Source organism: Podarcis filfolensis (assembly GCF_964270895.1).
Source record: "Podarcis filfolensis genome assembly, chromosome: 8".
NCBI classification, from domain to species: domain Eukaryota; kingdom Metazoa; phylum Chordata; class Lepidosauria; order Squamata; family Lacertidae; genus Podarcis; species Podarcis filfolensis.
The window spans coordinates 51,248,783-51,262,630 of record NC_139611.1 but is presented as its reverse complement, the minus strand read 5'-3'; the positions used below and the strand labels follow the sequence as shown (position 1 = coordinate 51,262,630).

Below are 13,848 nucleotides of genomic sequence, written 5' to 3'. Positions count from 1 at the left end.
CAGATAAGACTGAGGCACTACTAGTGGATGGTTCCCTAGACCGTATGGATGGGAAGTTGCTTGCTCTTGATAGGGTTACACTCCCTTTGAAGGAGCGGATACACAGCATGGGGGTATTCTTGGATCCTTTGCTGTTGCTTAAGGCTCAGGTGGCCTAGTGGCGTGGAGTGCCTTCCATCAGTTTGGGTTGGTGGCCCAGCTGTGCCCCTACCTGAACAGGGATAGCCTCACTTTTGCTATGGTAACTTTTAAGTTAGATCACTGCAATGCACTATACATGGGGTGGTATCTGAAGTGGTTTGGAAACTTTGGCTGGTGCAGAATTTAGCAGCTAGGCTGCTCACCAGGGCAAGACTGAGCATATAACACCAATCCTGGCCCAACTCCACTGGCTGCCATGAGCTTCTTGGAGGAACAGCAGAATCACCTAAGAAATAGGTAAAATGAGTGCAGTTTCAATCCAGCCTTTGGTTTAAGGTTTGGTGTTAGTTTATTTGTGGATACTGTAATGAATGAAAAGTTCATCAAGTCTTGCTTCTGTTCACTTGAAGATTAGCATCACAAAACGAAGGATTTTTGGTTGTCTTGTTTACAAGATGAATGAAACTGTAGCCAATTTTAAGTGGAATTTGCTTCTATTTTTACAGAGGAGGCGAAAGGAGAGCTGCCTAGGACAGGGATCATATATCCTGGTAATAGTAGGAAGGAGTTAGCTATTATCCAGAAACTGTAAATGGTTTTTCAAGGTAGAGTGTGAAGTCCAGATAACATATATACATGCCTGAAATTTAAAGAAAAAGATGTTGGATGTATTAGCTACTCATTATTAGCTTTATGCACTGAAGGGTTAACTCATGCATATCAAAACTCAGTTTTAAAGTGAATGTACTTCATTTGGATGCCAGTGTATCTAAAGAACTCCCAGTCTGAGAGCAGGACAATGGAAAGGGGATTCATAATTAACAAAAATGTTGATCCATGTTAAATTTATGTAAGATGTATACTATCATTTAAAATACTTTCACCTATGGCTTGAACAGAGATTGTGGATTTGTATTACACTTCGTGTGGTGATAAACTTACTGAAGCCCAGATGCTGGTGTTATCACCAGTGTGGCCTTATTAATTGTCACCGTGTTGATTTTAGCAAATTTTCACAGTGTGTCCTTCTTTCAATTTGTTTCCCTCGGACCTAATTTATCCATTCCACACAGTCATGTGTGCCAATTTAGGATTACATTAATGCATCTGTTGAAGTGGACTCTGGTTCATGAAAGCGTATGACAGGGGTGGGCAGTCTGTGGCCCTCCAGCTGCTGTCGGGCTCCCAACTTGTATCATCTCCAGCCAGGCATGGCGAGAGTTAATAGTCCTGAAGCATCTGGAGTGTCACACGGTTACCCACACCTGCTGTGATGGCTGGGGTATTGGACTAGGACCAGGAAACTCAAACCCACAAAGTTCACTGAGTGATCTTGAGAAGGCCACACGCACTTTCAATCTAACTTGCCCTCTAGTATAGTTTCATTGTGAGGTTAAACGGGAAAGGATGTGTGTGTTGCCTGTAGCCCCTTGGCTCAAGGGTGGGATAAAAATGTAACAATCATTCCTGATAAAATATGGATTAATCTAGAGTATCTTTTATAGAAGGGTGCTTGTGCATAACTTTGGTTGCAAATTATTTAAAATTTTAACCCACACTTCATGCAATGAATAGTATTGTACTGCATTGGGCCATTTCTAAAGAAGAAAGAGCACAACCACAGCCCCACAGAAAGAGCTCTTGTGCAACTCCTCTTCATTTCAGTAGGACTCGAACAGAACGGGTCAAAATGGATGCTTCAGTTGCATGCTAATTTGCACCAGCCTTCCCCAATGTGGTGCTCTCAGAATTTGTAGTCCAAGACATCTGGAAGCCACCAGATTGAGGAGGACTAGTGTGCATGAATTTGAATAATCTGTCTTACACAGGTTATTTCTGAGAGTTGCTCCAATGTGGCAAGTGTGTTTTATACATTTCTATTTAGTGTTTTAGTTTTTTCTAATTGGATTCTGCTAATGTCACTTGCATCCTGAGTTACACCTCTCTGAAGTTGCTCATTTTTATTTTCATTTGTTGAGAGACTTCTAAATTCTGCCACAGTGCAATTTCTGTTCTCGTTTCACCCTTTTGGTTAGCTGGATGAGAGCTGAGTGAAGGCTTCCGGCCATAGCAACATTTTGGAAGTTTGGTGTCCCATCTATTAACACTTTCCCTTGTTTTTCAGGTTGCGGCCCTGGTGTATTAGCTGATGCCAAGATGCGGGTATTTGAGCGCTGTGTTTATTTTGGTGATTCGTGCCAAGATGTTCTGAGCACTTTGGGGTCTCCTCACAAAGTTTTCTACAAGTCAGAAGATAAGGTTGGACTACAATAACAAGTTAACACAGATTATTTCTGTGTTAGGCTACTAAAATTAACTGTTCACACTTTTCAATATCCCTACAGGCTTGGAAGTTCCTTAATAAATGCTAACCTTTTAACTGCCCTGTGGCTTCAGTTTTAGGACAGAGTCTTCTCATCCTGCCTCACCCCAGTTTTTACTAACAGTATTTTATTTATTTATTTATTTAGTAGATGAGATGGTAAACTGATGTCTGGACTGCACTGTTCAGATTATGCAGGATGATGGAAGGTTCCATCATAACAGATTCCCACCTACAGAAAACTAGTATGTCAGGAAAAGGCTAGAGTAGAAGCAGTTTCCCTGACAATCTACTTTTTTGTGCAGGGATTCCCCTCCCCCAAATGTTCTGGTATGCAGGAGCCATGTTGAGTCCCCATCCAATTTCCCCAAGGTACCAATGTGCAGGAAAAATAAGAAGGGAGGGAAAGAATACAGGGATCTCCACAAATGCCCTCAGGTGATGCAAGTTAGTGTTCACTGAATGTGCCCAAAATGCCCGGTAATCAAGTGGCAACAATGGTTGTTGGACCAGAACAAATTTCTCATTTCTGCCATAGAGGTAACATAGTCCATTCAAACCAGAGGAGCATATTGATGAAACTAGACTATCTGCTTGTCTCCTTATTTCCAAAAGCTGAAGTGTAGATTTGTTTTGTTTGTTTTTTAAAGATGAAAATTCACTCACCCTCGCCTCACAAGCAGGTTCCTTCAAAGTGCAATGACTACTTCTTCAACTACTTCACACTTGGAGTGGTAAGTTGCAAACATTGAAAACAAGGGGTCTCTTTTTTCTTTTTCTTTTTTGCTTCCATCTGTGCACAACTTTCAGAATGCCTGTACCATGTGAATCAGTTAATGCAGGAATCAATGTTGTCCAAATCCTTCAGAACTCCTTTGCTGAGAAATTTGAAAATTATCTTCTTATCTTTGCCAGTTTGATTAGTGACATGTTAACACAATAAGTATCTCATGGGGCCCATTCTATGTATTTGATATTTAGCATTTGCAAAATCAAAACATAATCCTTCGGACTCAACAGATGTTCTGGAGAAAGGGCAGTGTCACTGCCTGTCATCTTAAACACAAATGGGAGAAGGCAGAGAAACTTTTCTCCAATTAGTAAGGGCAGGTCGCAGGAACTTGGAGGTCTTAGCTTTCACAGTGATTTTTGCATAATATTATATCCTCTTGCTACCAAATAAGAAAACATTTCGAAATCATTGCTCTCTGAGCCCACCTGCATACATTTCAAAAAGCCCTGTCCAGGACTTTCTGTTCATTTATGGGAAGCAGTTTAATCATTTCAACTTTGTGTGGCTCATTGTTTTTCCTTTCTCAATTTCACCCACAGGATATCCTTTTTGATGCAAATACTCACAAAGTGAAGAAATTTGTTCTACATACTAACTACCCTGGTCATTACAACTTCAATATGTGAGTAGAAAGAGCTGTATTGCCCAAACCTCTGTTGTAATTTGGAAAGCAAAGGGAGGGGAGCATCAAGGAGAAGGCAAAGAAAACGGTACCATGCTGAATCCCCACCAGCAGTGCCTAAGCTCTTTCTGGTTTCTAAGCCTTCATCAGATGTTACCCACATTTCCACAACCTTTTCTGGTTAGAATCTTCTTTAAAACAAACATGAATTTCTCTGTATTTTAATTTCCCTGCAATATACTGGATTCTTCTCTTTGGTTTCTGTGTTGTCACTTCTCGACTACAGTAGTTGACTGTTGCAGAGCCTGGAACTAATGGGTATCAAGAACCTCTTTTCCCTGTGCAAGATGTGTTGCTGTAATTTGTCAAAACCCAGTTTTTTAGGAGATCAGTGAAGGTAGGGTGTGGAAGTAACACTCTGCTCATTCATAAGACTAGATTTCCCATCTTATGCCCCCAAAGAGGAAACTTAGCTCATCCCCCCCAAAATAATTCATGCCTGATTTTTAAGATTTCTGCATGGGAATCTGTGAAAACCTAATTAACAATTATATTTTTTATTATTTATTTATTTATTTATTTATTTAACTTATATGCCACTTAACACTATATTTTCTAAGCATACATTGGGATTACAAAAGAGGTACAAATGATAAAGTCAATTAAAATTAACCATAGAATCAGAAAAGCTTACTGAAAATGCCTCCTGAAATCAAAAGTCTTCACCAAACACCTGAAGTTCCACAGAGAGGGGACCTGTTTGATCTGACCTGCGAGGGAGTCCTGCAAAAGTAGGCCCACAGTACTGAATGCATGGCTCCTAGTGGTAGAAGCAAACTGTACTTCTATGTCATGTGCACCACTAGCAATTACTTGTTTGGGGTAGGGTGCTTAACATTTGGGTGGGAGGTTGTCTATAACTCAGAAAACGTACATGCTTTGAATGCAGGTCGTCATGATTTCAGTCCCCGGTGCCTCCAGTTTTTTTTTTTAAAAAAACACATAGGAACAAGTGATATGGAAGACACTCTGCCTAAGATCCTGAAAAGCTGCTGCCAGAGTAAACAATACTAGAATAGATTAAAAAATAGTTAAGACCTGGTGTCAGGAAGCTTTCAGTGTTCTGCATATTTGCTGTGGTATCTGGCAGCACTCTGGTTGCCGCCAATTAGGCAGCATAATTTCATGCCAAACTGGTATGGCTGGCAGAAAGCTATGGTAAACATTCAAGCAAGTACTAGATTGTACAAGAGTGGAGAATATATCTGTGACCAGGTCAGGTTACCAACTTCTATTATATGCAATTATATTGTGCTTCATTTAGAATCGGCTACTTTTGAAATAGTAAACCTCATTTACGCTTGTCCTTTCTCACAATAACTCTGCAATTTAAATATTTCAGTTACCATCGTTGTGAATTCAAGATTCCACTAGCCATTAAACGAGGTAAGAAAGAGGTGCCTGAAGTAAGCTGAAAGTTAAAAGACTTAATAGGAGTGGGTGAAGGTGTTAAACACACGCTAGTGGTAAAAATTAATATGCTAAGCAGTCAGAGTGAGAACAGGACCAAAGTTGCACAATGTCAGATAATTAGGAGGGCAGATTCAGGTTCTCCCACACTGTGGGTGTGTTAACAAAGAAACAATTTAGGGAGAGGAAAACTGAGCAGCAGCACTTCCGAGAGATGTCAGCACTGCCCAGCGTTCACACCCCAAAGTGTTATTGTAATACAAGAGAAAATATTTATCTGTTCTTAATGTGACATACTTACAGGATGCCAGTGCAACTCAGCGGACAAGAATACTAGGTCTGGGTTGGATTCCTGATTGAGCTTTGGACACATCACAGTTTTTCCCTGTTGAGGCTCTTTAACATGCAAGAGTTTGTGATAACCTACCTTGACAGGTTGTTGGGAGTATGAACAGGAAGGAAACCTCATTCATGTAGGGGTGGTTAGAACAGGACGTAATTGGGATTTGTATCATAGGTGAAATAAATCTCAGTTCAAAATCTGGAAACATTCAAAGGACTTGGAACCAGAATGATGTAAGGGTGATTCAGGAAGCTCTTTTTGTACAGATGTTATATTATTTATTTTCGTGGGGGCAATCAGTGGCACAAGCCAGCAAATGCAAGGCTTTTTCCCCTTCAAGAATAATAATGATTATTATATAATAATAAAATATAAATAAAATATAAATAAAAATTAGAATACTATAATTTCACTCTTGGCTCCTAACTTAAAGAAATGAACCTGTTGTCAAAACATTTCCCAGGCAACCTTAGTTAGCACTGGGAAAGAGAGACAGTTGGCTGATCTCATGCCTGATAACTTTCCTTTCCTAAAATTCTCAAATGCTATTTCAGACTATCTCATCATGGATATATTTATTAATCAGCTTCTTATTTCAAAGGAGTTTTCATGGAAATTATTAAATATATCATGATAGCTCTAATTGCCTCCAGGTTTTGATGTGGAATCCTCCTTGGAGATATGCAGAGGAGCCTTGTCATTGCTTTCCAAGAGAACAAATCTCAGTCAGTTTTTCTGTACTTGGTGCTTGTCATGATTTGTGTATATGTGTTACCAGTAGTTTCTGGGGAAACAAGGGCCGGGAGAGTTTTGCCTATGGCTGGCAACATTTTGATCTCCTCATTCAAGTTCAGAATCAGGCTGGCATGTGAGACATCCTTAAATGAGTTACTTGTCCCAATTTGCCTTGGCTTTTATTTTGGAGCGCTGAGGTCAGCCCCCAGTTACTTTACTTAAACAAAGGAAATAAAGACATAAAGCAAACTAACAGCACCTGTTAAAAGAAGTAGAAGCAAATGTCAGGTTTTGGAGGCAACTTGGCTGTGTAGACACAAGGCAAGTTCTTCAAACGCCATGTCTTTGGGGGACTTTTGACAATATCTGACTGCGGACAAAGATTAAGATGTCAGTAGACACTGACTTGGCAGGTGGCCAGCATGCCGACCTTAGCCTGTTTTGGTACCAAGCAAAAACCTGAACATTTATCTCGGGAGTGATGCAATAACATGGAGTTGGCACCTTTTAAGTGTAGCATTTGGTCTGTTTACGCTGTGGAAATGTGTTCATATGGATAATATGAAACTGGTGATCACAGATACAGTTGGCACTGCAAGGAAAGGAGCCTCTGACAGCTGTACTCTTAGTCACCTGTTAACATCTGTGAGCACACACCCAGGGTGGATGGGAAATCTAAGTGTATGAACAGCCAGTTGCAACACAGCTATTGATATTCTTGTCTATATAAAAAAGTAACATCTCCAGCATCAGGTCTTAAAACTGAAGGGCCTTAAGAGGGCCACACTTGCCCGCTTCAACTTTTCCTTTCCTGGGGTGATTAATTCTGCCCTGTTGGGTGTGCTTGAATTCTCCAGTATTTCTTTCATGCAAACAGTCAGAAGTTTGGGCTGTCCTCAGAGCAGGCTGTTGGTTGAGTGACTGTCTGAGCAACAACTAATGGCATGGCTCCTTTCCAGTGAGGAGGCATGCCCAGAACAGCAGTTCACAAAGAAACAAAGGAAGGGGGCTCACCTGGGGATGAGTAATTCTTACTCTTAGAAACCCTAAAAGTAAATAGTGTGGCGGTGAGGTGGGGGCGGTAGAAGAGTGAAATAGAAGTTGAAATAGAAGTTTGACATAGAAGTTTAGAAAATATTAATATGCCAAGACTCTTGGAATTAGCTTTCAGTGTCGCATCCATGTTGCTTACATGTACTGAATAGTACCTAACAGGCTGTTGGTGCAGAAGGGCATTAGGAAGAGGAGGAGTGGGATCTTCTGCTGAAATGTAACCTTATAGGTCATTTTCTTTGTTCTTTCTCTGAACAGATAGCACCGATTCACAGACAGAAACCTGCACAACCTATAGCAAGGTAAATCGAACTCCCAGCCATGCTTGCTAGAACAGCCCTTTAACTTCAGCAGTGGCACCTTATCTGCACAGGGCTAAGAAAGGGTATGCTGGAGCACTGTGCTAAGGTGGCCTCTTTCAGGAGGTGAGTGGGGTCAGTGGCTGGGAGTCATCCCAGAAATGCTCCCACTCCAGGCATTTGCAGATTTAATTTTCCAGCTAGGTGGAATGGAGCTCAAAGCAGGATACTGGAGATAAAATTGGGCAAGCAGGATGATATGAGAAAAGACAATGCTTGAAATACCATGGTTCCGAATCCAAATTTACTGTTGTAGCAAACCACAAGTTAGCCCCTGAATTCTAGAGCTGAAATACACATAGCCAACCTTTGCTACCTTAAATTTTTTTATTGCATTTTATTGTAAGTACAGAACCATACAACATTAAACCAAAATGAGAGAAACACCCCCCCCCAAAAAAAAACCCTCGTGGTGTCCCTGGGCTTGGTATATACTGTATAACAAAGCAACATTCCCACTAAAGTCCAATATATCAGGCTGTCTGTATATCTGCAACAGCTGCTGACACTTGACCCTTTAAGTTTTTACAAAAAAAAAAATGTTTAAAAGTTTGCAAATAAAGTCATATGTATTAGTCCCATCCATCTGTGAGTGGATTTTAGCTGATGTTTGCTTTTTCTTAAGTGCACGTGGCAAAAACATAGATATACATGGCATGCTGCATTCTACCACTAGGATCCATGCTTCATTCTCCAAGTAATTTTCATATGCTTACAGTGGGACAATATTCAGGACCTTCTTGGACATCCTGTAGAGAAGCCAGTGGTACTTCACAGGTAAATATTTTATTTTATTCTGTCACTTGGATAGGAATCGATTGGATTTCAAGTGACTACGAGAAAGAGAGGCCTAATAATACTCAACAGCTTCATTGAATTAAATGCGCCATGATTATAGAATCATAAAACTAGAAACCCTTGTTTGCTTGAAGAGCTAAGTGCTGTCCCTAGAAGGGGACATTGGTAAGACATAAAAAAGATTTGTTTGTCACCTTGCAAGTTGAGAGGCTGGAAAAGCAAAGAATCTGCCTTTGTTGTAGTTACCTTGCTGATTGTGTAATCTTTCACAACAGTTCCACATTCTACTTTGCTGCAAACTCGCAATGCTTACTAGCGGTGGAGGAAAGCAAAACATGGTTGAGCATTAAACCTTTGTAATGAAAAATTCCATTTGATTCCCTAAAAAGATAGGTTTTGTTGTTTATGCTGATATTGGGTGTTACAAAAATATTGAATATAAATCTTACTGGTATTATTTGGTTACCTTAGCCTGATTTTCTTTTCTTTAGATCATCCTCTCCAAACAACACAAATCCATTTGGGTCAACGTTTTGCTTTGGACTGCAGCGAATGATCTTTGAGGTTAGGAAAGCTTACTTAGCTAAAAGACGTGATGGAGCACTGGATTTAGTTGGTTTGAAATAGTGGACATTTCTCCCATGTTGTTCTGTTGAAGCACTCTGCATTCTTGGCTGATGAGTGGAATACACTTAAGTCCATTGTGTGTGGGACCAGTTCAGCAGACAAATTTGAAGTGAATCGCACAATGCACATCATTATCAAGCCTAGCTCTGCAGTAGGATAAAAAGAACTTGGATGCAATGATAAAAGCTTATTTTCCACACTGGGATGGGAAACGTGATTGACTTGTGGTTATTCTGTGGGGGCGGGTGGAACATAATGGATGGAGCCAGAGGAAAAAAAGTGAAAAAAGATATCAGTTTTCACCATGGATCCCTCAAATTAGAATTTCCAATCCTGTGCAGGTTTTTTCAGAAGTAAGCCCTACTGGGTTTGATGGCTTTACTCTCAAATTGGCATACCAAGGATTTGTTTATCTAGTAAATTCAACAGATGAATATAGTTGCTATTTTGGAAAACAAGTTTTTCTTCTTCTTTAGTGTGTTCTATGCACAGAAGGGAAATTTCATTACCTTGAGCCATAGAACGGGGTGGGGGGTGGGGGATGTGAATCAATTTATTTTTATTCAGTAAAATGGTGCCTCTTCCAGTTCTTAAATTATATAGGAAGGGCAATTTGGGGGGACTTTTAAAAGCCAAGAGAAAAGAAGAAACAAAAAGGAAGGAGCTCTGATGTGGTGGAAGAATGGGGCTGCTTCAGGAGATGGCAAGGGCTGCATAAGATAAGGTTAGGAGGCCCCGCTGTCTAAATGAGCCAGTGAAAAAAAGACTAAAAGGGGGTTCATGTTTAAAACCAGTTTCGAATAGGCTTTTATTCGAATCCATGGCTAGTCTGAGGTTTGAGTCCAGGTTGCACAGATCAAGTCTCTGGTCCACTGGGCGGTGTTAGTTCTCCATATTACTGATAGCCTATTTGGGGTTCTTTTTGCTTTTTTAAAAATTATTTTTATTGATTTTTCAATAAAAACAGCTTCTTTTTGGAGGAATTTGAATTCTGTAGTCCTTCTGACGGTAAGGGCTGTCTGACAGTATTCCTTTTTGTTTCTTTGTACAGGTGATGCAGAATAATCACATAGCTTCTGTTACTCTCTATGGCCCAGCAAGACCCAGCAGCCAGTTGAAAATGTCAGATCTTCCCCAGTGAGCGATATCAGCTAATCAAAATGCTACAAAATTAGTACAGCGTGCCTTGATTTGCTGCCACTTATAATATGGAAAAGCACGGTATGATGGACCTGTGTGTGTTGTGTGTGTGTGTGTGTGTGTGTTCAAAAACTGTCTTTTGCCACCTGTGCATGGAGCAGGATGGGAAATCCTCTTGACTGTTCATCACAGGGCATGGAAATGAGCAATTAGGTGCCTGTCGCCGTTGATTTTTCTCCTCTCGGTTGCCCTCATCCTTTACCGTGTGGATGTAAACAGACTGGTCTTTCTTTCCTGAGCTGGAAAAAGGATGAGCTTTAAACGAGAGGGCACACAAATGACTGCACGACTTAGAAGCACAAACTTTCTGAGCCTTGGAGCATCTGGAAGCAGGTATTGGATATATTTTTTCCCGGTCTGTGTTTGTGTTAACTGTAATGGTAGTCATGTTTTTTAAAGGACAACAATGTATGTGTGGGTGTGTGTATACACACACATAGACACACCCCTTATATATAGGTGTATATATAAAATAAAGTACATGGGTATTTCTGTGGCTAAGACATCGTACCAAATGTGGCAAGTATGTATATACGTGTCCATGATTTCAGGCATCACATGTTTGTCTGATGTTGAAACAAGTGCAAAGCAGCATGTGCATAAGACTTGGTTGTAACATTTTTGCACTACATACACTTTAATTACTTGATAATACATTTTAATATTCACTGAGGAGCATCTGTGTACTGGGTGTGAGTGGGGTACGATGGTTTATTTAATTGTTTGCCACGCATAAAGCTTATTTATACAGTGGGGAAGAATCCCACCTTTTCTGCACTAATATTTACTTGACATGCTGAAGCGACTTATTTTCTGCCATGCCTGGTTAACTAATGTGTTTTTTATATATACCGTGTCCAGAAGGAGAGGGGGGGAAAGTCGAGTAGATTATTCCTCTGAATTATGTCTGTCTTAAGGGTTTTGATACCATTTTTTCTTGTACATAAAACAGGAGGGGGAAAGTATTTGGTCCTGTAAGAGTAAACACAGTTGTCTCATCTTGCAATTGTGTGACAAGCATCAATTTAGGATTTCTTACTTCCTCTTCCTTGTCCTGTAGAGTAGGGGTAGGAGAAGAACTGGGGTGCAGCACAGAGAACTGCTCCCACCCAAGTCTCATCAAAATGAAATTAAAGTTGTGCAGCCTTAATGCAAGAGAAGTTTCCCAAGAGGCTTCCATGGGACACGATCCTGGCAGATTGCGCTCTGGGTGATTACGTACATAGCACATTGGAGAGGGGAGGAATTGCCTCTCTTTCCACCCCTCCCATCTCTCTCTCATCTTCTTTTTAAATTTAATGCCAAAATGTTAGCCAAAGAGATCCTTAATCTTGATTCAGCATTTCTGTACATACATAGTTCTGCACACTCTGCCCCTCCACCCCCAGCAGACAGGAGATTAGCGGCTTCCAGTTAGAGACTCTGCGGTCATTATCTCAAGTGGATCTGGGGTTTGCAGCTCTCTTACCAGTCTTATTGTGGGGAAAGTAGATAGTCTCTGTCTGTCTCGGTCATCTTTGAAATATTGACCCTTTTTAAAATGAGAGAGAAAGAGAGAGAAAAGAGAAATGTATAATTTTATCCCATTTTTAATATTTTGGTGTAGCAACTTGTGATATATAGACGATTTTTTGTGGGTTTTGCAAATGCGTGTACAGATTTTGTAAATACGAAACCTTTTGTAATTTTAACGCCATGTACAGTGTAATCCTGTATAGTTTACCAACGAATGGGAAATAGGGAATTTTAGGATGTTTAACTAAACGTTTTGGATCCTGGACCAGTAGCAGGGATAAGTGTGTGTGTGCGTGTTGCGTATATTTGTGGGTATGGGTGATCTCCTTTTCGCCATTTAGTCTTCCTGTATACTGTGACATTCTATACTGTTTTACTTAAAAAGAAATAAAGGAAGCCCCACTGAGAATTTAATGGATAACAGGAAAACAGATTTTTGTTTTACCTTTATTTCTAGATGTTGCTCTTCTTCATAATGTACTGTTCCCCCCGCCCATGATCATTGCTTGCTGAGAAAATCCCCCAATTCTTTCCTTTCTAACATGAATTCTGTTTTTCATAAGCCTCTTGTAAATTATATGAAATGAATAACTAGCATGTACATTGAAAGGACAAATAAAATGAGTCTCAGTTACTGTGTTGTTTAAATACAGTTGCTGAGTGTCTGTATTTTGCAATTAATGATGAGTCTTTGATTTGTTTCCCACCATTGATCTTATGTTTATTATTTGAATTTTGTGTCCTCATCCAAGAAACTCATGATTCCTCCCTTTTACTATATCCTTGGAATAGCCTGCTGAAAGATAGTGATAGGCCCAAGGTCACCCTGCAAGCCCTTTGTGGATAAGTGGGGTGTTTGAATCTGAGTTTCCCCAGTTGTAAAATAACACTGCAACCACTACACCCCACTAAACAGCATCCAGGAGGCGCAGGGCACTGCAATTGAGCTAGCAGTATTGCAGAGTGGCATCTACCTTAATATTTGTAGGGCATGTTGAAGGAAGGAGAAAGTATAAAAGGTCTGCTGGATGGAGCCTACCAGCGGCTCAATGAACCACCAGTGTTCGCTGGAAAATTTTATCGGTGGCTGAGTTCATTTTGGTGAGCCACATCTTCCCCTGAATCAGTTTTATTGGAACATTTCTTACCCCAGTACATTACATTTGCTGAGGTTAAAAAGATAAATACACCAAATACAGGACTTTGGCTGGAATTTGGGGGTCTTTTGTCCAAAAAAAATTATAAAATGTGAACTGGGGTGGTATTACTGCACTGAAAGGCTGAAAGATACTGTATTATCTGACTGAAAGATGGGGACATGGCTTTCTACCGTGCAGGATGAGAGGTTGTAGGTCAACTTCTGTGTAATTTCTACAGTGACAAGTGCTCCTGGTGTAGATACTAACCCCATTTTTTGATTGAAGGTTAAATTGTAATGCTGTATATATGAAAGGTATATAGCAATCCATAAATGTAAACAACAGAAATCTCTCTTATACAGAGTCAGACTATTGGACCATCTAACTCAGTACTGTATACACTGGCTGGCAGTGGATCTCTAGGGTTTTGGACAGAGGTCTCCCCCAGCTTTACCTAGATATTCTGGGGACTGAACCTAGGACCTTCTGCATGCAAAGCAGATGCTCTCCCACTCATCTGTGACTTCCCCTCTAACTAATCTGAGTTCCCTAATCAGTCAGCATTGTCCCTTAAGTATTTCCACAGCATCTTACTTACAGACAAAGCTAACCTCTTCAAGAAATCTAATGTAATAATCTTTTAATCCCTACCAATTGCTTGGCAGGCTCTTCAGGTGTGCCACTTCAGCAGGAGTGAAAGATAAATATTTGGATGGAGAACATGCAAGAT

General features: G+C 40.3%; 1 protein-coding gene across 1 annotated transcript in view; it reads left to right on the top strand.

The window, feature by feature from the left end:
• PHAF1 (phagophore assembly factor 1) overlaps positions 1–12,660 on the top strand; it is a 41,608-nt gene extending 28,948 nt beyond the window's left edge. The window contains exons 10-17 of the mRNA XM_083624919.1: positions 2,267–2,400; positions 3,115–3,198; positions 3,797–3,879; positions 5,282–5,325; positions 7,739–7,782; positions 8,558–8,616; positions 9,129–9,201; positions 10,316–12,660. Of these exons, the coding sequence (XP_083481045.1) occupies positions 2,267–2,400; positions 3,115–3,198; positions 3,797–3,879; positions 5,282–5,325; positions 7,739–7,782; positions 8,558–8,616; positions 9,129–9,201; positions 10,316–10,405 (611 nt within the window). The 3' untranslated portion in view covers positions 10,406–12,660. The remainder of the gene's footprint in view (positions 1–2,266; positions 2,401–3,114; positions 3,199–3,796; positions 3,880–5,281; positions 5,326–7,738; positions 7,783–8,557; positions 8,617–9,128; positions 9,202–10,315) is intronic.
• The last annotated feature ends 1,188 nt before the right edge of the window (positions 12,661–13,848 follow it).